The sequence below is a fragment of the Lasioglossum baleicum genome, chromosome 4 (genome assembly GCF_051020765.1).
Source record: "Lasioglossum baleicum chromosome 4, iyLasBale1, whole genome shotgun sequence".
NCBI classification, from domain to species: domain Eukaryota; kingdom Metazoa; phylum Arthropoda; class Insecta; order Hymenoptera; family Halictidae; genus Lasioglossum; species Lasioglossum baleicum.
Window position 1 is genome coordinate 3,894,496 of NC_134932.1, and position 22,864 is coordinate 3,917,359.

Below are 22,864 nucleotides of genomic sequence, written 5' to 3' on the forward strand. Positions count from 1 at the left end.
ATGCAAAATGAAAAATATTGGATATTCATTACAGCAGCAAATGATTCGTGCCGCTTTTCCCATAAGACACAATGTTGATTCCGGCACGAATTATTTGCGCTTCGTATACGTACTTACAGCGCCATCTAGCGGCAAAACCCTCAAACTGTTAGCCAAATGTTACCGACAGAGCAAGTCAGGCCGCTAACAGTGCCATCTAGCGGTACATTTGGAACTAAATCGAACCGTTAGTTCCTAGTCTGCCGTTAGATGGCACTGTTACCGGCCTGACTTGCTCTGTCGGTAACATTTGGCTAACAGTTTGAGGGTTTTACCGCTAGATGGCGCTGTAAGTACGTATACGAAGCGCAAATAATTCGTGCCGGAATCAACATTGCGTCTTATGGGAAAAGCGGCACGAATCATTTGCTGCTGTAATGAATATCCAATATTTTTCATTTTGCATGAATAAAGTATCTTTATTGTACAATACAGACACAGAGGATTCTCCAGTATACACCCACCAATTTTTTTAGCCCTTGAATAACAATTTCATTGAATATTTAACCATCCGCGTTGGAAAGGAACGTAGGGGCAATATTGTAGGCTATGGTGGGGGTATGGTTTAGTAGCACGGTCTGGCATCACTGAATTACCAGGCAATACTAAACCCAGACGACACGCGTCAAAACGATTAGCATACACGACGAAAAACGGTGGTAAAAGGTCGCCGATGTATATATATAGTACGATGCAATCAAAATACTTTCTCACTTTCGAAATACTCGGACTGGTTGGACTTCCGAAATGGACAAGGTCTTCCATTGATTCAAGGACGAACAATGAGATCCCTAGGCATTTGGCTGACCTGGATCCGAAGCCATGGAATAAGAACTTTCTTCTGTGCTGTCCAGTCGATTGCAGTCGTTCCAATATTAACACGCAAACGATAAAAAATTACTGCACTCGTCCGGTTCTCGTAGATTTCCTGTAACATTGGGACATGTAAACAGACTTACTTAGGGCTTAGGGAACGATGCCAGTACACCATAAGACACCGCAAGTCACGACAAAGTCCACATTTCGGCGGATAAAATTTCCGTTCTTCATCATCCTTGCAGCTGAACCGGCTACGCACAGAAAATCCGAGAAATGCTTCAAGGTTTCAGTATTGTATCGAAATATAACGTTTCATAGCCATCTTTTAGCTCTTTTTGTTATGCCACGTTTCAAATCAGTTTTTATCAGACGTACTAAATAGAAAAATATAGATTTTATTAAAATACTGTTTCGTCAACAAATCTGTCTGTTTTAATCGCTTAACTTGTATTTCATACACGATTTTGTAATCTTGTATCGACTCGACACTATTTCGAGTTCACGAGGCCACATTTCTAAGTCACGAAGTTTAGTATTCGTTTTATTTGACGTACTGTTTTTATAGTATCAGTATTATACTTCAAGGTTTTGTAGAACAATGAATTATTTAAACTGTGGTACATAGTCTGCAGTGATAATTTTAAAAGTGTAATTGACGAACGTAAGCATGACATTAACGTAATAATGTTCTTCGATTTTTAACGATCAAATCACGTCAATGGATGGCATAATTCCCACGATCTATATGTATATAGTAATTAAATGCATGACTGACCGATAGTTCATTTGTATTTTGAACTGCTTATATGTATACATATAGACTTTGCTAGATGACAATTGATAATAATTAAGAATACTTCAAAATAATTATCAGGCTGAATTTGTCACAATTTTACCCATATCTATACATTAATAAATATAGCGAAACTTTCACTGTTTCTTGGAAATAAAATTTAAAAATTGTTGCGAAGAATTTATGTGAATGTAAAATCATCTGTCTCGGGCATTCTCAATATTTTACGAATAAGAGAACCGGATTTATATATATAAATCAGATTTACATATATTATAGAATGCTTTTCTATCAGATTATGATGCAATAATATTTTACGAGGTTTTTATAACTGGGTAGCTACGGAATCTATAATTATATCGTCAGTATTTTTTAATGATACACGATTAACGCGCGATCCTGCACAAGATATTTTATTAATATAAATTTTACATCACTATATAAAACAAGTAGAGATAAGCAAGACATTTGAACTCGTGTGAACGAATTAAATATACAATAACTTCTGGGAACGTCCTTTGAATGTCATGAACGCACTGAAAATGAATGAAGATGACTATAAACACTGAAAAATAATTTCTGATTACATTGATTATACTTTCCAACAAAATCTTACTTTCAATACTTTCTATCAAAATTTGTAAATTACGGATTCAAGTAAAACGATTCTTATACTGTATGAAACAGTGGTTTTTCCAACTACGATTGACAATCGAAAAACGAGGTCATCGTTACATAGCACTTTTGTTGCATCTTCTTTAAGCAAATCATTTACTAGTCTACATTCGTACAACAGAAAATAAAAATTGAAAATCTGCGTTTATCTTTGAAATTCATTTTTACAAGATTTGCACAAACAAATTGATCAAACATTATACAACCCCGTATTACGCTCGTGAGAATTTATTAAAAACATTTATTCAAAGTCACGAACCCGAAGAAAACATCAAGTTCTTTTGAATACTGTGATCGATATCCTGATTCACTACCACAGTGCATTATACAGGTGTGCCGACTTAGCATCTCTGTAATGCTGAAATTTGGAGGCAGATGAGTCGTAATTCTCTGGCCGCCGCCAGCCGTCTGGCGGCGGCCAGAGAATTACGACTCATCTGCCTCAGTTTTTTGAGGGAAGTCGGCACACCTGTATAATGCACCGTGTTCACTACTATTGTTTTAAAGCATTGTCATATGTTTGCCACGAATGAAAATGAAAATGAAAATTGTCTACGTCAAAATTGCACGACCACCGCGTCAACGATTGTTATTAAAACGGATCTCTACGTACTAGATAGAATAATTATGTACATTTATTTGAATTAATACTCGGACGCTCTAAAACAGACGATAACATTTTTCATATTGCAATAGGAAGACGACTTGACATTTTTCGAGAAGTTAGAACAATTCGTTTACTACAGGATGCGAAGAGAAATTTTTTCAAAAAATGCAATTGATCGGAATGGTAGAGAAAATACTAAAAGTTGCGTTTTACAACCTTTTTATGTGGCCTATATTGAAAATTTAAAAAATATGTTTTGTAGATCTATGTGAATTAAACATATTCTGAAAATTTCGTCAAAATCGGTCGACGTTGCAATCAGCTACAAAAGATGGTAAAAATGTCATATTTTCACGATCTTCGGCCTATATCAAAGAATTCCTCAGATAGCACTGACAATGAGACATCTCAAAGACATCTGTAAGAATGAAATGAAACTTTCACAGTGCATATGCATTGACACAGACCTTCAAAACGTACTTTTTAAATTTTCAATACAGGCCCACATAAAAAAGTTGTAAAATGCAACTTTTAGTATTTTCTCTACAATTCCGATCAATTGTTATTTTTGAAAACAATTCTTTTCACATCCTGTAGTAAACTAATTGCTCTAGCTTCCCAAAAAAGTTCAAATTGTATAGTAGAATATTAAAAAAGTCATCGTCTTTTTAAGAGTGTCCGAATATTAGTGGGTGTCACTGTACATCAGAGCTGGGGAAAATAGTATTTCAAGTAATAAATAGTGAATAATCCTATTTATTTTTTAAAGTATGTGTACAACTTTGAAAATAAAATATTTTATTTGATGCAGTAATTTTTGAAAATAAAATATTTTATTTCATGCAGTAATCTTTGAAAATAAAATAATTTATTTGAGGCAGTAATTTTTTTAAAAATAGTATTTTATTTGGAGAATATTGGAAATATTTGTATTCTGTTGAAATTGAAAAATTGAAAAATTGAAGTTGAAAAATTATTGAAATAGAAATATTTTATTTTGAGGTTCAGATTGTTCAAATAGAAATACTTTATTTTCAAAATTCTACATCTTATTTAAAATACTATTTTCTTTAAGCAAAATAAAATCTGTAATATTATAATAAATAGTATTTGAAATATTTGTTTCGCCAAATAATGCCCCACCTCTGCCGTACATCAGCAATAAAAATTAATCGTACCAAAAGTTTCCATGAAAAGAGTCGGTAAAGTTTTTAGAGTCGTTCCAATTTGTAACGCCCTCGGGGAAAAAAGCGGATTTCCCGCCTGCGTCCATCTGCTGCAACATACAAAATTGATAGTTAGAAGAAAACGAACGTTGAATTGTGAAAGTATCGGCTTCACGCTCTAAACTGATTGCGAGATCAGGTTTACTGTTATACGATTTCGGGGTCTCGTACACCAATTAGTAGGTACTCGGATATTCCATCATTGACACAAAGGTGAGAACCGGCGTCATTTGGTAAATCGATGAGGATCGATGAGAAAATCAGAAAATTGTCAAACGTTTTCAAAGGTACTTAAAGTGCGTGTGCAAAGTATTCGTACACCTTTTAAGAACGAATAACTCTTTCAAAATTGGACCCAACAGCTAGAGTTCTTTTTTTTTGAGACGTTAGAAGGATTAGTTTACTAGTTAATGTCTAAATAATTTTTTTTTAATTGTTATTGGTCGTAATTACAAAGGAAAGAGTAAGGGCACGATTCTAAAATTTTTTATCTGTGCCTGTAATGAAAATTTAGAAGGTGCCGTTGATAGGTCTAAGTTTCATCGAAATCGCTCAAGGTTCTTATGAAATATAATTCTAAATCCGCGATATAGATGCATCGCAAACCCAAAAAAATTCAAAGATTTTTACATCTTACATTTTTGATGTAGAACTTACTTAGACCTACCAACGACACCTTCGAAATTTTCATTACAGTCACCGATAAAAAATTAGAAAATTCTGGCCTTTAATTTTTCCTTCGCAATTGCTACCAATAATAATAAATTTTTAAATGTTTTCGGCGCAACGGTTCGATCGTTTATTACGAATTATAAATATTTATAAAGCAACTTTGCTGATTGTCAAACAAGATCAACGTTTCGATCCTAGTTTGGATCGTTTGGACATTTAAAAATTGATTATCAGCAAATACGATCGATAGAAGAAACATAGCTACCAATAATCATTAAAAAAGAAAATGATTTATACATTAGCTAGTAAACTAATCCTTCTAAAATCTCAAAAAAAAGAACTCGAGCTGTTGTATCGAATTTTGAAAAAGTTGTTCGTTTTTAAAAGGTGTACTTTGTACACCCGCGCTAAAATCACGACGTTCCTCGAAGATCAGAAATTGACTGTTCCATAATCTTTTGTAGGTGGGTCCTCGCATCGATAGACGCTAGACGGATGAAAAACGGAGTGGCATTGCTCGCGGAGCTGATGAATCGGCGAGGATGGAAGCGCGGCAGCGATATTACTAGCGAGCGTGCTTCGCGATTGCGACTAACGGTAACAATTGCGCTGAAAGTAATGTTTTGTACCGGTGTACGCGCAGTGCACGTCGGCTCAAGATGGAAACCGGACGCGCGGGTCGAGTGAACGAGGCTGGGGGCCCGGAGTCCGACTCACGGCAGCCGTGCACAAGGGAACGACCCTGAGAACCTCGACGGCAAAGACAATGACTCCCGGCAGCACATCTCGCCGCGTGCTAGCCACAAGTATAAAAATCACTTCAACGGGGATAAAGTGTTCGCCGATCTCGCCTAGACGCTCAGTCGGTGTTCGCGATACCTTCGTCATAGTTCGCTCAAGGGATTAGGTATCGTTGCTCTTCCGAACCTGCGTCATTAAAATACCTGGTTGGTCAGGAGCGAGTTCGCGTTTGCCTATCAGGAACGAACGAGAGAGTATCGACGCGATCGTTGAACGCCGGAGGAGATCATCGTCCGAAAGCATCGTCCGTGGAGGATCGTCCTTGGGATCTTGCCCCCTTTTACGGCCGCCGCGACGTCGACATAGGGGCAGTCTAGTGTCGCACTACCAGTGTGTCCAGTGAAGTTAGAGGATCGAGAACCCGCGAGGATCGATCCTGACTTGATACAACGCAACTTTTCTATTCGCAAGTCTCCGAGTTCTCGCAGTTTCGTTACGGCCCCTTCGTTCATCGCCAGCTGATCCTTAGGTAGGTGTATTCGACACACGATCTCGACGGATCGGATTCTTACCTCACGATCCTTCGTTCGTGACACGTGTCCAAGCTGGATATGGTTCTCTTTAAAGATCACTTGCGTTTCTCGCTGGCGACACGAACAACGGATTAGGGATATACTGAGACAGCCGAAGCTGACTGATTAGAATGTGGTGTTGACTATGTACGCGTCGGGATTCAGACTTGGTGTGACGTGTCAGATTTTAGCACCACCTTCGGCTTTTATCCTAATGTTTATCGCTAGGACTATCGACGATAACAAGATTGTGTGTTTAGAAATCGAAATCTAAATCGAATAACTGATGATGATCTGCCGATGCGACGTTAACACTAGGTTTACCCGTCATTCTGACGGGTCCTAATATCCTTAATTTGCAATTGTTAAGGTTGTACAGATGCTTCCCTGAGGAATTATTTACCAAATTTCTTTCTTTGGGTATGTACATTGCAAAAATGGCCAAAAATTTCGATAGACACATGCTTGTTATGTTTATAAAATAATGTGGAATAGTTATTTCTACAGCTCCGTGAACATAGTGTTAAAGAACGTGAGAAGAAAAGGAGAAGACCGTGTTTAACAGCGAAATGTGTGCTTTAACAGCGACAAACACGAACATGATAGAATCGAGTAAACGAAGAACGTGGGCGACTGAAAAATACAATTTTTATCGTTAATACATTCAGAAGATTAGAGAAGTTCGAAATTCGTTGACAAAATGTGTTGATTACAATGGTACCTTGATCGACGAGTTTTATTTCGAAAAAAGTTATGCTTGTTTGACGTCATCGCAAGAACCTGATAGTTTCGTTGACCGGAGACGTTGATTTATAGGCATATTTGTCTATCTATTTGCTCTTTCGGCTGGTTTACACCTGCTTTTACAACGTTTGCAGTTATTTGAAAATTTCAACAAAGAATCGAGTGCGTTTGAAGGTTGACCACTTACAACCGACCGCTCCACTGTGAACCGTGTCGATTATGTCGTCGCCGAAAGTGAAATTTACCGTAACTCTTAATGGGTATGGCGCGGCGCGGCGGCCGAGTACTCGGGGAATTCATTTTCGCTTTCTCACGGCTTGAAATACTGCACGGAAAAACGAATACACAGTTTTACGACGGTGAAACTGTTTCTTTCGAACTGTTTCTTTAAAATGGACATTTTATCTTTTGCGGAAAAACTCTATTCGGTTTTAAGAGTATGTACTATGCTAACAAATTTAAGCTTTTAAGTACCTTTTCAAGGTCCAGACACTTTTTTCCTCATTTCAAATATTTAGGCTCATTTACGCAGACACCTGTGGCCATACATAATTAACTGTGTGTACATAATTATGTTGCGTCACGCTTCCCATGCATAACACTCCAAATTCATGAATTATTTAAACTAGAAAAACGGTCTTGCTTTCGTTTAATAATCACTGTCCAACACCAAATTTCTTCCACAATTACTGTTGATTCCGAATCTGTCCTTCATTTTTCTCCTAGACGCACAGTTTTTGAGAAACATGGCTTTGTAAAGAAAAACATATTTTTCAACTTTGAACAAATATTGTGATGTTATTAGAAAAGATATGGAATTGTTCTTTACAGCAAAAGATTCTGTAGACTTTCCCGAATACAGTGATACCCAAAATTAATACATTATGATTGTTTAAACATGTTAAACACGGACGGAGAGACACCAATTTTGCACCAATTTTTGAGGATATTTTCCAATTTGTCTCAAAAAATGAGGGTCCAGTAGAAAATCGAACTATACCACGCGATAGAGCAGACTTTTATCTTGAGAAACCACCCTTCCAAGTTTGGAACGTCGACGTTTTTTTCGAACCAGAAAGCAATATATCTTCGCCCGACATAAGTTACCACCAGCCTGGTCTATCGCGTGGTATAGTTCGATTTTCTGCTGGACCCTTGTTTTTTGAGATAAATTCAAAAATATCCTCAAAAATTGGTGCAAAAGTGGTGTCTCTCCGTCTTTAATCATTGTTTAAACATGTTTAAACAATAATAATGTATTAATATTGGGCATCACTGTACTCGGGGAAGTTTACAGAATCTTTTGCTGTAAAGAACAATTCAATATCTTTTATAATAACATCACAATATTTGTTTATTGTTGAAAAATATGTTTTTCCTTTCAAAGCCATGTTTCTCAAAAACTGTGCGTCTAGGAGAAAAATAAAGGACAGCTTCGGAATCAGCGCGAAGAACTCTATAAGAACCACCCAACAGTAATTAGGAAACATAAAAAAGGTTGAAATTTGTTGGACCGTGTGTAATTTCATAAATTCAGGGCCATTAGTACTTTCAACAGTAGGCTTCTCAGTAGGAAAGCATTGTTTGGTATCACGTATCAATTTTCCAAATTGCATCATTAGTTTTGTTATTGAATTGAAGGTTCCACTTTCTTCGTAGAATCCCAGAGTTGGGCATAAATTTAAACAACGATTGACGACTAAATTTCTACTTCAATCGTTAATCGCAATTAATAATTAATCTCCTCGTTTAGTCGTTAATTGCGATTAACGATTAAATTTCTACTTTAGTCGTTAATTGCGTTTAACGATTATTAATCGTCAATCGGATAATTAATTTAAATTAAATTTTTATTGATAAATTTTTATGATTAAAATTTTAATCGATTAATGCCCAACTCTGACGAAACCGAGTCAATTTCGATAACCAAGTTTCATTTCATGGGTTTCGATTACTACTTACAATTGGAAGCAATAATGTTTCAATAATTATATTTGAATAGTATTCATTTTATACAAACTGATATCGAACCTCGGAATGAGTACTTACAAGTGTCGAAAAGATACTTATAAATACTTCGATGTTGAAAGGAATCGAATCTTCCACAAGTTAGTACTCGAGCCTTGGAGATCAGAACTGCATAGTAGGTTTCAAGCACTTTCTTGATTAAATTCGTAACTATTTAAGAATAATATTTCCGATAGATTATGAAATATAGTTATACATGTTGAATTTAATTATGCATTAGAGGACAACATAATCGATTTTGAAGGTAAACAAAATAATGATTAGAAAAATCAGAGAATTTTCGGTACGATATTCAGAAAAGTTTCGAATCTGTTCGACCAAGATTCGAATATGTAGATAAAAGATGTAAATTAACGAATGGTCACTTTCAGCTTGTGTTACCGAAGAATTGTGTGTTTTAACGTTAATAGAAATCATTGATAATGATTGTATAATAATGAATTCATTCTGAATGCAATGCATCAAGGACAGGAATCAATTATTCTCGAAAATGTATGCACCTACCATACAGAAATTATGAAGTACATTTAGCTAACTTCGAAACACACATCCATCGTTGCTTTCACACAAATTAAATAAATTCTTATCTAAATATAAATCAGTGTTAATAGCAGCATGTAGCTAACAACTACATTAGTGAAATAATAAATTCTTCGTCATCATAATAATTAAATAGCGTGTAATTTTCTACGGTGTTTTTTTGTTTGTTCCAGTGTTACCGAAAAAATGGCGAATTTGGAACCTCAATCGATATCGGCGTGGTTCGATAAGAAAAATGTTTTCATCACCGGGGGCACTGGTTATATGGGAAAAGTTTTGATTTACAAATTGCTGGTCAGTTGCCACAATATTGGCAAAATCTACGTGTTGATCAGAAAGAAGAAAGATCAGGACCCGCAGACTAGGTTGGTGCACATGATACAGGTATGTGAAATGTTCCAGTCGAACTAAAACTAACATTCAAAATTCAAACATATTGTTATAATATTTTCGATCGATTGAACATATCAAGAGTGAAAATCATTTTCTGTTTCACTCAAGTTCGTTGCAATTCCGGTAGACGAATTTTTATTTTACACGAGAGGGTTAGTGGTACGCATTTTATTTGACAGACGTCGATAATGTAAATTTCTATTGAAATATTGATTATAAGCTGCGGCGTTCATTTTTTTGTTGTATTGAAATATGATTTTAGTTTTTCCCGAGTTTTCCATTTTTCCGTGATACTTTTCTAATTTTTCTTATCCTATAACCTAGTTCGAACATTTTAAACAAAGAATTAGCCAAATCGGTCCAGTCGTTCTCAAGTGATGCCCTTACCAACGAACAGCATTTGATTTTTATTTATATAGATAGATAAAGATTAGCTACAACGCCAGGCACGTTTTCGCAAACTGATCGTGTCAGATTCAATGCGCGTGTAAACGTGCAAATGTCACCGCCTAAAGGAAAAGAAAAACTAATTCTAAGTATTTACGTGTAAACCTATCGCCACTGGCAATAACAGACCTGAAAATAAACCTATGAAACCATGATTATACACGCCTATATGTGCATCACACACCCACCATACGTGTCAGCTCGGAGAAACTTGTTTTTTCCTGAGTCACGCTGGAATATAAACCGAACGGTGTTACTTGATAAATCCGTTCTCATGGCAACTGGAAGATGCTTTCACAATTACGGTTACCGTTTATTACCTTCGGGTGCGAAAACCCCGTAATGTTAATTCCGACGTTGGTTGAGTTACCGAATTAACGTGCACACTTGGAGCCACGAACGAGGCAGTCGTCGCGTTTCATTAACATTTTTTTGACAACATCCTCAACGTTCTCCAACACTCTCCGCCATTCAAGAGAAGGTGGGATAATTCTGAAATAAAGATGTCACGAGTTTTTATATAGCCTTGTCGCATCCTTTTTCCGCAAAACATTTCTCAGTAGACTGCAGATTTTATGCATTCGTGACAAAAATTAGTTGGTGTAATGTAACACAGTAAAAACATTAGAAGAATTTTAAAATATTATCTCCATACACACACAACTTTTGTCTGAAACATTTTTCTCCAAAATGCTTCATTTCCGAGATATACGTCTGTTTCACTTTAAATGACTCACCCGGTATATTAAAAGAGCATTTTAAAATTATTACCATTAATTTTCACCGGAAAATACATCAGAAATTTCTTCCTCGGATAATGTTTCTTCTTCATTTGAGGCTGCTAAACGCTTAATACTAAATTAGCTATAAAATTTCAAATCGGACATAGTCGGAATCTGTTGGCTTATAATCGCAAGTCTTTACCGAATGTAATGAGATCAAAAAGAGCATCCAGACTCGCACAGAACTATAACAAAATCGTCAATAAACTTTTGTAATCGTAAAAAAACTTACAGAATTATTGGTAATGTCCAAATATTAATAACTATGCTAATTTAGATGATAACAAAATGAAATCCGTGCGAAAGTGCTCTGTACACCTACCTGGAAAACTTTTGTAATACAAGAATTTACAGAATTTTCCTTAAAACACTTGAAAATCGCCAATGAACGGACGCTGTCTTGACTGTTTAAGGGTGGATTTATAGTGGAGCAGCGAGGTGAGCTGTGCGGTGAAAAAAAAGAAAAACAAAGAAAATACATATGTACTTTTTCATTAGTATGTGTTGAAATGTTGGTTTCTTTTCACCGCGCGCGCCGCTATCATCTATGCTCGCAGCTCCACTATAAATCCAACCTAAGAACGCAAAGCCCGCCTTAAAATCTCTTGACTTTCGATGAAGTTTACTACTTCACGGGTGTACACAAATAGAAAAGACAACATTGAAGCCTTATTCTTCAGACCTTTAACCAGGGCTTCGGAGTCGGAGTTGGAGTTAAGAATTTTGTCTACCGACTCCGAGGCCCTGCCTTTAACTACGACGGACAACAAAAATAGGCCAATCGGATACATTGGAAGTTCTAACGATCAACCTGTCTCGTTGATGTTTTACGACCGTCGCGCCCCGACGTGTTGTAAACACGAAAATTTCTTGCGAAATACATAGTATTATGAATTTGCTAGTTATACAAGGCCTCGCAATGTAAATCTAATGGTACCTCATAAGTGATAACCTTCTAGGCCCGGCTGCGGCCGGAGGCACACACGCAATCGTTTCGTGTCGAATAAACACCGCGCGGGTTATCGATTCTCGGATTCCCCGGTTGGAAATCTGCAGCGGTTTCCTTGTTCATGTTAGTGACATTCTGAGTAGTTTAGAACGATCATCAATTTGACTTATTCGTTCAAGCCAGTTTCTATGCAACGAATTTTTATAAAAGAACGAAGTAAAATGTATTTCAGTTTAAATTTTGCTAAAATCTTTTGCAGAAGTCCAGCCGATTTCTGTCCTTTATGCAATTTTCTTAGATTCTTAAATGTATTGATATTGACTGTTTGTTGAAATGTTGAAGTAGCACTCCTAACAATTTCTATTTTTAGAGAAGATCGAAGTCGACCTCGTTGAAAAAATGTTTTTACACTTCGTTGAAAAGTGCATTCCATGTCCTTACGTCCATACCCATTAGAAACAAGGATCTCAAAGAAAAAGCAGAAACACACAATCTCTCGTGGAGAGATCTTTTCTTTGTCAGATTTTTTTTCAGCAAATCGATTATGCGACACATTAGAATATTCCACCGACGATTCTTTTTTTCACATACCATTTTCCCTATCACACCCGGAACACTTCTGTTGTACAATTAAATTACAAAATTGGTCGCGACTGCAGCAATCAACTGTATAATCGCATTCCTATAAATGATTAACGTAGTTACGAAACAGGAGAGCATTCAGTCGTATACATATCATTTGTTTTGATAGGATATTAACAATCTTCTGTGTACAGAAAACTAGTGGAAAGTTAGAACTGCTTGGTCCAAACAATAGAAAACTGGTGGAAATTTTTACATTTACGAAATAAATGGAAGTACGAATTCGACAGACTTGTGATACATTTTCATTTGGATTTTAATCTTCCAAGAGTTTTTACGTACTGTACATGATTTTTAAAACTGCTTGGTCCAAACAATAGAAAACTAGTGGAAATGTTTACATTTATAGAATAAATGGAAGAACGAATTTGAAAGACTTGTGAGTACGTTTTCACTTGGATTTGAATCTTCCAAGATTTTTGTTTGATGTCTGCATTAATTGGATATGTACACAGAAACGAGTAAACATATACAGTTTAATTGTCTGATTGCAAGTTACGGTACCTATGTTTAGTGGTACACTGTACACATATTACGATATAAATGTGATGCTAGCGATGACATAAATACGGGGAGTTCAGTGAAAACACTTCATAAATTATATCTTGTGTACAACGACGGCCACGATCGCGCTCGCGATGTCGCAAATAAAAAATAAACACAGCCGCAGAACTTCGAGTATCGACACCTTTTTGTTATTATCTCTGAATAAAAATTTCTTCTTCTTTTGAATAGAAACGAAATTCTCGAAACTTTTCCAAGTTAAAGAAAAACTATACAGCTTCTCGTTAACGAAATGATTAAATGACTATTTCCTAACATACAGCTTATATTTCAAGTTGATCGGTGTAATATCTTGTTTCCTAATCTTGGCAGCAGGAAGTAATATCTTGTTTCTTATTAATAAAAAAACGTTTTAAGACTGAGTGAAAGGACTTCGTAACATTCTCTTGTGGTTTTCAAACCTAAATAGCAATCATTCGCCTTCGATAGCTCACTCAATAATTATTTTTCACTCGAAGTTCTAATGAATCCCTTTATCTTTAAATGCAGCATTTCATTCAAAAGATTTACAATTTCGAAAATGACGGTGGGTGGAAATTATTTTTTTGTTTGTGTTTCTCGATTCGTTAATATAATTATCCACATATATGTACAGTTAGGAGCAAAACTGATCACGCACACTTTCAATCAGAATAACTTTTTTATGAATGGACCAAACGACTTGAATTTCTCTGTAAGGCTAGAAGAATTAGTTCAGTAAATGACGTCTAATAAATATGCCGGAAAAATGCATTCGATCGGAATTGTGAAAAACAATAGTAAAAATTGATTTTTACGACTATTTTAGTCGTTTCATTGAAATTGGTTAATTGGTTTACGAGTTATAAACGATCGAAAGTGGTAAAAAGGCCGAAAATCTTGAAAAATTGCCATTTTTACCACTCACGATCGCTTATAATTCGTAAACCAATTTGAATGAAATTTTCGGAGCGTAGATAATTTATACAAGTCGACCAAACACATCTTTTAAATTTTCGTTATTGGTCCATTCATAAAAAAGTTATTGCTTATTTAAAATTTGTGTGATCAGTTCTGCTCCTGACTGTATAGTGTACATTGTTTGGCACATATCATTGAATTTTATACGTAACAAAATGTTTACTTCCAAGCTAAATCGTTTAAACGAAACCCAAAAGTTTAAAAAGATACCCAATTCGGAAGCATAGCATGCTGATAAGGAAAAGATCAGGATTGTTATTCGTTTCTCGCAAAATTATAGAGACGGGTGTCCTTCGCATGTAGAATAAATAATGCAAAGTATGAATGTGAAGTACATACCGCTCGAGTGATTCCAACGCGTGGTTATGGTTCTACTGTGCCATACATATGTATGCTATCATACTCGCGAAGCGTCGAGTTGTCATTCTGAAGATATGTTGTTAGACTTCATTCGATAATCACTTAACGTTTAATGAAGTTAGAATTTCCTCAGTGGAGACGAGACGCGTTGAAAGTCAGAAGGATGCGTTACTATAGTTGTACAATATTCACGAAGTTTCACGCTTTCAATTCAACATATTCACTTTGATTTATTATTATTTTATTTGTCCTTATTTGCAAGTCTCTCCGAATGGTTTTTAGCAATGTATATTCACGGCGTAACGACATATATTAATATGTCATTATATAAATAATATAAGTATAAAAAATTGGCACAAGTAATAAATTATTCTATAAACCGAGGGCGAAGAGTTACAGTTTTTTAAGAAAGAAACGAAAGATGAAATTAATATAACTCACTCGTATCAGGAAGTGAATTGAAGCAACTCGAATTTTCTACGCACGCCTTCACTCGTGCACGAACAAGGTCTTCGGTGAACAACAACGTCAGGCTGACAAGAATAAACCAGGGAACGACGATGGAGAACGATCTTTCTCCTCGCAAGACATTCAAATCTGAGATTTATTTAAAACACACTTCTCGAAATCACTGTTGGATGGAACATTTTTATTTTGCATGGAGATCCGCAGTCCAGCGACCAACAAGGCCACTGACAAAGGCTACGAATCAATTTGTGGACCTAATAATTAAACAGCGAAGATATTAGAAAAATTTAAAGATACTATCGTATTATTCTCAACTTACTAAACATAATTGGGAAGAAAATAAATTTCTATTTCCCTGCAATTTGTTGCAATTCAGGTAAGAAACTTTAATTTTGCACGAAGCTCCGCAGTCTACTAATAATTCGGTAAAACCGATCGATGTGCATCCGGGAACGCGAAATTTGTAAAACCGAGCGAACATTCGTCAACAAAGGTGAAGAATTTATTTACTTACGTCAGTGAATTCGAGGAGTCACGATTCGTAACGCGTCCACGAGCGCAAGTGAAGGGGACGTTAATGGTAAAGGTATGCAACCGATAATTTCACCATGTTCCGTTTCCAAGTGTCACTGAAAATCACTAGGGAACAGGTGTCGTTCTCTGCGAAAGAAGCACAGCCACGCTCGCCTACAAATCGTTAAATCACGTCGTTGCCAATCGGCAAATTTCCCTTTCGTTTCACTCGGAGCATCATTCGCCTAACTTTTACTTTCTTTGCGACGGGATTCTACCTGCATAGAGGATCGCAAAGTTGTTTACTACCTGCACAGTAAATCTTCGGTAAAATGGAATACCCCCTTTTCCAGATCGTTCTCTAATAGGCGACTGCTTCGACGTGTCAGATTTTTATCATGATTTCCTCCTGCGAATCGAACGCGCATTCCGTATTAGGAACGACGCGGCGCGTCGCGACGCGCTCACTGTTTTGCAACGAGCCTGGAAAGGTTTCTTCTCCTCAACGAAATGCTTCATAAACGTGTTCGGTTTCTAGTCGAACCTACAACCACAGCCTGACATTGTTTCTTGTTCATTCGGTCATTAAAACGACCGAGAAACTCTCTTCTCATTTCTGAGCATCCTCTCACTTTCCAGCGTCCGTTTTCCAATTCGGATTTCATTCGTCGTCCCTGAACGAAAGGAAAAACTTTCGTTCGACTTTTAAACTGAAAAACACTATTAGTCCAGTCAACGAAAAGTTGTAGAGGGAAATGGAAGGAACACAATTCTTAACTTTGGACTAGTTAGGAGGTAAACATACTAAAAGTCCCCACTCCTAGGAGGTGAGCGGGGTGCAGAGGGGCACGTAGAAGGTCCCCTTTTTCGGTTTTCCGCTTATATCTTGGAAACTATGCGTTCTAGCGATAAGACCATTCTATACAAAATTAAAGCTGACAAAATGTGCCACAAGATTGATTCCATTCAATTTTTCGCTATTACGCATAGTTTCCGAGATATCCGCGCTCAAAGTTCACTAATTGTGAAAACGAAGAGCCTTATTTGACTATAGCTAACTTTTCAGCACAATTAGTGAACTTTGCGAGATAGCGAAAAACTGAATCCAATCAATTTTATGGCACATTTTGTCAGCTTTAATTTTGTGTTTAGAATGATCTTATCAACAAGATTAATTATGAATATACTCCTCGACTTAATCGCACCCGGGAAGGAGATACGATCTATTTTAGTGACGCAAATACGTTTAATAAGACTGTTTACCAACGTTCCTTTGTTTTAAATTCATTGTGTTTGTTTGGATCGAGTTTACTTGCATTATTTGCGTCACGAGAAATAAGACGTCACGGAAATTATTACAGCGATAATTGTTTCCGGCATAGCAGTGTACAAAATGAATTTATCTTTTCAGCAAGAACCATTCAAGGGGATCAAAGAAAAGGATGCGGACAAGCTGAAGAAGATCGTATTGATTCCTGGCGACACCACAGCTAAAGATCTCGCGTTATCGACTGCTGATATGGAGCGAATGGTTCAGGATGTCAACGTTATCTTTCACATGGCGGCAAATGTAAAGTTCGACTTAACATTGAAGGAAGCGGTGCGGATAAACACAGTGGGCACCAAGAATGTTTTAGATTTTGCGAAAAAGGTAGATACTATTTCCAATCTTTTGCAGAATTACACAGAGCATTACGAGATTACATACTACATACACTAACGAGCATAACTGATTCAACACACTTTAAATCAGGATAACTCTTTTATGAATGGACCAAACGACTTCAATTTCACTGTTAGGCTAGAAGAATTAGTTTAGTAAATGACGTCTAAAAAATATTTTGAAGAAATGCATTTGGTCGGAATTGCGAAAAAATTGGTTTACGAGTTATAAACGATCGAAAGTGGTAAAAAGGTCTTGAAAAATTGCCATTTTCACCACTTTTGATCGTTTATAACTCGTAAACCAATTAACCAATTTCAATGAAATTTTCGCTGCGTATATAATTTATATATCCAAGTTGACATAATTTAGATTGTCGTTTTTGGCCCAGCTAAAAAAGTAGTAAAAACTTACTATTTTTCTTCGCAATTCCGACCAAATGCATTTTTTCGAAATATTTTTTAGTCGTCGCATTTACTAAACTAATTCTTCTAGCCTTACAAAGAAATTGAAGTCGTTTGGTCCATTCATATAAAAGTTATTCTGATTTAAAGTGTGTAGAATCAGTTATGCTCGTTAGTGTAAGTACCTTTGAAGGTTTCAAAACCGAAAAATTTTTTGAGTTTAATTTATAGAAAAAAAAATGATGTTGTCCACAGATGTCGAATTTGGACGTGTTCATTCACGTTTCGACGACGTACTGTCAGTGCGAGGAAAGCGTGCTCGAGGAAAGAAACTATCCAGCTCCCATGGAGCCTCAGACAGTGATGGACATCGTGAACAATCTGAAGGACGATGTCCTTTTGGCGATGACGCCGAAACTATTGGAAGGTCAACCGAACACGTATGCCTTCAGCAAAGCACTCAGCGAAGATTTAGTACAAAGATCCGGTCTACGAGCCGGCATCGCCAGACCTTCTATAGGTAAACTTTCTGTTCTGCAATGCTAGGACAACTGCCATAAGTTCGTTGACCTCTCTTCGCGATAATTCAACTCGGTATTATTAGGAAATACAGTAGAACCTCGATTGTCCGAACCAAAGAGGGACACACCTAATAGAACAGCAGAGCTGGGGAAAATAGTAAATATATATAGTAAATAATCCTATTTATTTTATATACAAAGTATGTGTACAACTTTGAAAATAGAATATCTTTTTTATTTGTGGCAGTAATCTTTTTGAAGATAGTATTTTATTTGAAGAATATTGAGAATATTTATATTTTGTCTTTATTCTCAATTTCAATTTTAAATATTATGGTGGAAAATAATGGTTCGAATTCAATAAATTTATGGGTGTAAATCGTTTTTTAACGATAAGATAGACTGTATGTTTATGCTGTTTCTCAGAGTATTATTATATAACAATGCAAAAAGTAAAATATATTATTCCGTGTTTCTGGTTGTTAAAATAGAAATATTTAATTTTGCGGATCAAATTGTTGAAATAGAAATATTTTATTTTCGAAATTGTATATCTTATTTACAATACTATTTTCTCGAAGCAAAATGAAATCTAAAGTATAAAATAGTATTTGAAATATTTGTTTCGCCAAATAATGCCCACCTCTGTAGAACAGTAACTTAATTAAGGGGTTAGTCTCGTTTCCCGAAGAACGGTTGTACGAAAAGACTGGCTGTTTTATAGTATGTAGTTGAATATGCAAAAGGTGTTAGAAAATTTTCCTGAATCACGTCTGCTGTACAACAATGCATTCAGGCGAAACAATACAAAAGAAGTCGCAGCCATTACAAAACATGTTATCACGTAACATTGCGAATATTAACATGACGCGCGTTAAGGAAAAATGTGCAATGAATTGCACTTCGCTCGGTATACAGCGGTTTATTTCTGATGCTCGTTTTGAACTTAACCGATAATTAGACTGCGGATCTTTATGCAAAATAAAAAATATTTGCATTGATTGCTGGACACAGGAGCCAAATAAACATTGTGTTCTTGTTTTAATTATCCTATTAAGCTGAAACTAATACATTGATCTCCTACGTACCCATTTTTGTAACAACTTCATAAAATCCGCACTCTAGCGATAATAAATGGTTGAAGAACCACATTTTAGAAACGCATTTTAGACGGTAGAATTAACGTTTCTCTTTTTGGGTTTCAGACCCGTCCCCTCACAGATTCACGCGTCCTTTCTAATGCGTTTCATGATTGATGTTCTCGAGTAGACCGTCTATTACAAATGTCCAGTTTTGAATGGTGCAGGGAATGCCATACACTATCACGCGCTGTCACCCGTCCGTCCAGCATTGTTCCTTCGCAAAGTCCCTTTCACCCTCTCGACCTTGTTGTGTCTGTATCCTCAGTTTTTTTGTTCGGAGCTGAATGGATGTGAAATGTCAGTACGGTCGCACCGTCACGATTCCATTAATCGACGTTCTGAAATTTCAGTTGTTGCGTCATTGAACGAACCGATGCCTGGTTGGGTGGACAACGTAAACGGACCAACCGGTCTGCTAATCGCGGCCGGCAAAGGCGTGTTGAGGACCATGCTGATGGAGGGCAAATACCTCATACGTGTGATACCCTGCGACCTGGCGATCAATGCTATCATAGGACTAGCGTGGAAGATAGGAATCGAAAAACCAAAGGAACCGATTTACATGAATGTAACCACCGGGTCCGAGAACCCGATAACCTGGGAAAACTCTATCAACATAGGAAGGAAATTGACCGAAATCTATCCATTCACAGGTGGTTATTAGTAGAAACTTTGGTAACATCTTCTTTTGTTAGTAGACTGTGGATCTTTATGCATTTATAGCAAAATTGAACAGACAAAGTTCAAAATTGTTAGAAAATTTATAAAATTGAAGATGTCAATGTATGATTTCTTCTCTGTTAAAATCATTAAGGGGAGAAGTAACATTCAATTTAGTTTCTACTTCTTGCAATCGATGCAGACAAGTTTTATTTTGCATAAAGATGCTCATTCTATTAATTACCAACATTTCGTGATATAATGAAGCAAATTTCTTGTCGAGGCATCTGAAAAAGGAAGATATAAACATTGTAAATGGTTCGAGATAGAGAGAGAGAGAGAGAGAGAGAGAGAGAGAGAAAGAGAGAGAGAGAAGAATGATGATGAAAGAGTTCCGGTACAAAGATTCATTTTGCCGGTGAATTAAACACCTTCGGTGCACGTGACACCTCGATTCGACGTTATTAACCATGTAAATGAATTCGGTGTTTTGGAATCAACCATTTCTTTGTTTCAGATAGTTATCATGAATTCAAATATGTATATTCCCACCGACCGTTTTCACGAATTTGCTACGTAATGTCACGTAACAGTGCTGAATCATAAAAATCAGAAAAACACACACAATCATTCTGTTCGAAACGTTCGGAGGTTTTATTAAGTTTGCGTATTATGTATACGAATCAGAAGAAACATTGGCCAAACCTATTCTGAATATTCCGATTAGAATAAATTAACGTAGATAATATTTTTTTTAGGTATTCTCTGGTATCCAGGTGGAAGCCCAACCACTTCAAAATTTTATCATTGGACCCGCCGAGCACTTTTCCAATTGCTACCGGCATATCTGCTAGATATTGTGATCGCTTTATCCGGAAACAAACCGTTTCTGGTACACATACAACACAGAATCAGTGCTGGACTCGAAATCGTGCAATATTACACAACAAAAGAATGGATGTTCCGGTAAATAAAACACTATAATATGTACATACATACGTTCAAGAATATTATAATCTATTAGGTCGTCCCAAAAGTTCCTTCCGGAATGTGTTCCTTTAATGTTGCTAAATAAATATAAACAATGCGATAATCTTTATGTTGATGTTATAGTACTTCCTAACATGAATTTGCATTATGTGCATGAATCGAAAACCAACTTTTGGGACAACCTAATATTTATTTAGCAATAGTAAAAGAATACATTTCAGAAGAAACTTTTGGGACAACCTAATAATACAGTTTTCTTGTATTTTAATTTGAATGTGTAGTATAACGGCCTAATGATCAGCAATACAGTACTTGATAACTAGACTGCGGATCTTTATGCGTCTATGGCATCTGAAAACGTTCAAAAAATGCTGGAATGTTTGATAAATAGAAACTGTATACACACAAAATATCGTGCATTTAAGGGTTAATCTAGTTCAAACTGTTTTTCTCATTATTGTTATCTAAAATACTAAACTTCTATTCTATATCCTATGGTTAAACAATTGATGAGATCACGAACAACTGAAATCGAGACAAGTTTCCTCAACTGATTTGACTTACGTATGTATATGTTTATTCTGATTTTCAGGAATGACCGCTTAAAGGAATTGCAAAACGAACTCAACTCTTCGGACAGAAACGAGTTCTTGATGGACCCAGCAGTGCTCAACTGGGATGATTATTTAGTCCGTTACATATTAGGCATTAGGCTTCATTATTTAAAAGACGATCCATCGACATTGCCACGTGCACGGAAAGTCATAAAGTACTTGTACTATGCGGACTGGGTCGTTAAAATTGGAATGACACTGTTGTTCTTGTGGTTCGTTTACTCTTGGATAAATCCGGTCACGGAACTCACGACCACAACGTTCGAAATTAACGAAATTTAGCTCGATTGTTAAATAATACGGTGACTTTACCTCACGGTAATATTTTTGTAGGAATATGTCACGTTTACCTCCCAATCTTCTGATCCTTGTTCTCGATATTGGAACGAAAATAACATTTAGGAAATGTTGTAACACTGTAACACATCAAATATTTCGATTTTAATTGTTTGATTGATCATGAAATTAAGCAAGGATTGAACTATTGAACTCGGAGACTCGGAGATAAACATTTTCAAAATAGTCATAGATAACAGTAATTTGTGTAGGAAAGGGTTCTCCTCTCAAAAGTATGTTGTCAAGGTCACCATTCATTTTTTACCAATATTGGTAGAAATCTTTACTTGTAAATCCATGGATTAGGTCTGATTTACGACTGGATTAGGTCCGAAAATCTAATCGAAATCCAGATTGTATTATACTCGGCGTACGATATTTCTGCCGATTTACAATTAAAGTTTTTTGCGAATATCTCGGAACCTAAAGCCGACCGACAAAGACTTGAACGGGAAATATTGTTCAGAATGGTGATCTTGATAATATATTTCAAGGTCAGCGATATCTGAACGAATTTTTCTACAAATTCACCCAGACAACTTTGTCTTTTGGCTAACAAGTCATAAATTCTGGAAAAAGAATTTAACGATACTGTCGAGATACTTTCAGCTCGTTAAAATGATATTTTAAAAAAATAGATATACACGAGTATGTAGCTCCTGTATCTTGTGATAATGCAATATATGTAAATGCGTAAATGCAATATACGTAAATACAGTCAGTATATTTGAGTGCGTGTAGTAATTATGTACTGATTAATAAAAATGATAAGACAAACATGTTGCTCATTTATTTTAGATGTAACAGCACTTTCAATGCGGGTGTTATTTTTGTAAATGATTCGAATGTAGCGCTGCTTTTCCTTCAATATTATAAACTATAACGATGTTTAAACTAATTCTTCACCATCTTAAATCGTTCATTAAATCTTCGAGAAGCTATTAAGACGTGTGTTTGCTCGATTCTTTTTCTTTCTATCATTTTTTTCTGCAAGTAAAATTGTTTACGTTTCAACTGTTAA

At 36.1% G+C, this 22,864-nt stretch overlaps 1 protein-coding gene and 1 long non-coding RNA gene across 10 annotated transcripts; one reads left to right on the forward strand and one right to left on the reverse strand.

Moving 5' to 3' along the window:
- Positions 1-416: 416 nt before the first annotated feature.
- Positions 417-16,928, reverse strand: LOC143207732 (uncharacterized). Of its 8 annotated transcripts, XR_013008721.1 has the most exons (5): positions 15,515-16,928; positions 10,617-10,788; positions 10,485-10,527; positions 4,112-4,209; positions 417-1,109 (listed from the first exon to the last, which is right to left on the reverse strand). It is a non-coding gene; the product is annotated as an uncharacterized LOC143207732 (long non-coding RNA). The 8 variants fall into 8 exon arrangements; XR_013008728.1 differs by lacking the exon at positions 10,485-10,527 and having other exon boundaries at positions 417-967; XR_013008723.1 differs by lacking the exon at positions 10,485-10,527.
- Positions 9,643-22,620, forward strand: LOC143207697 (fatty acyl-CoA reductase 1-like). 2 transcript variants are annotated; one of them, XM_076421440.1, is made up of 6 exons: positions 9,643-9,840; positions 16,925-17,164; positions 17,836-18,100; positions 19,594-19,896; positions 20,662-20,869; positions 21,486-22,620. In XM_076421440.1, exons 1-6 carry the CDS (start codon positions 9,643-9,645, stop codon positions 21,787-21,789), a joined length of 1,518 nt encoding a protein of 505 aa, XP_076277555.1. In that variant the 3' UTR covers positions 21,790-22,620. The 2 variants fall into 2 exon arrangements, with proteins under 2 accessions (XP_076277555.1, XP_076277556.1); XM_076421441.1 differs by lacking the exons at positions 20,662-20,869; positions 21,486-22,620 and adding an exon at positions 20,421-20,602.
- Positions 22,621-22,864: the final 244 nt, after the last annotated feature.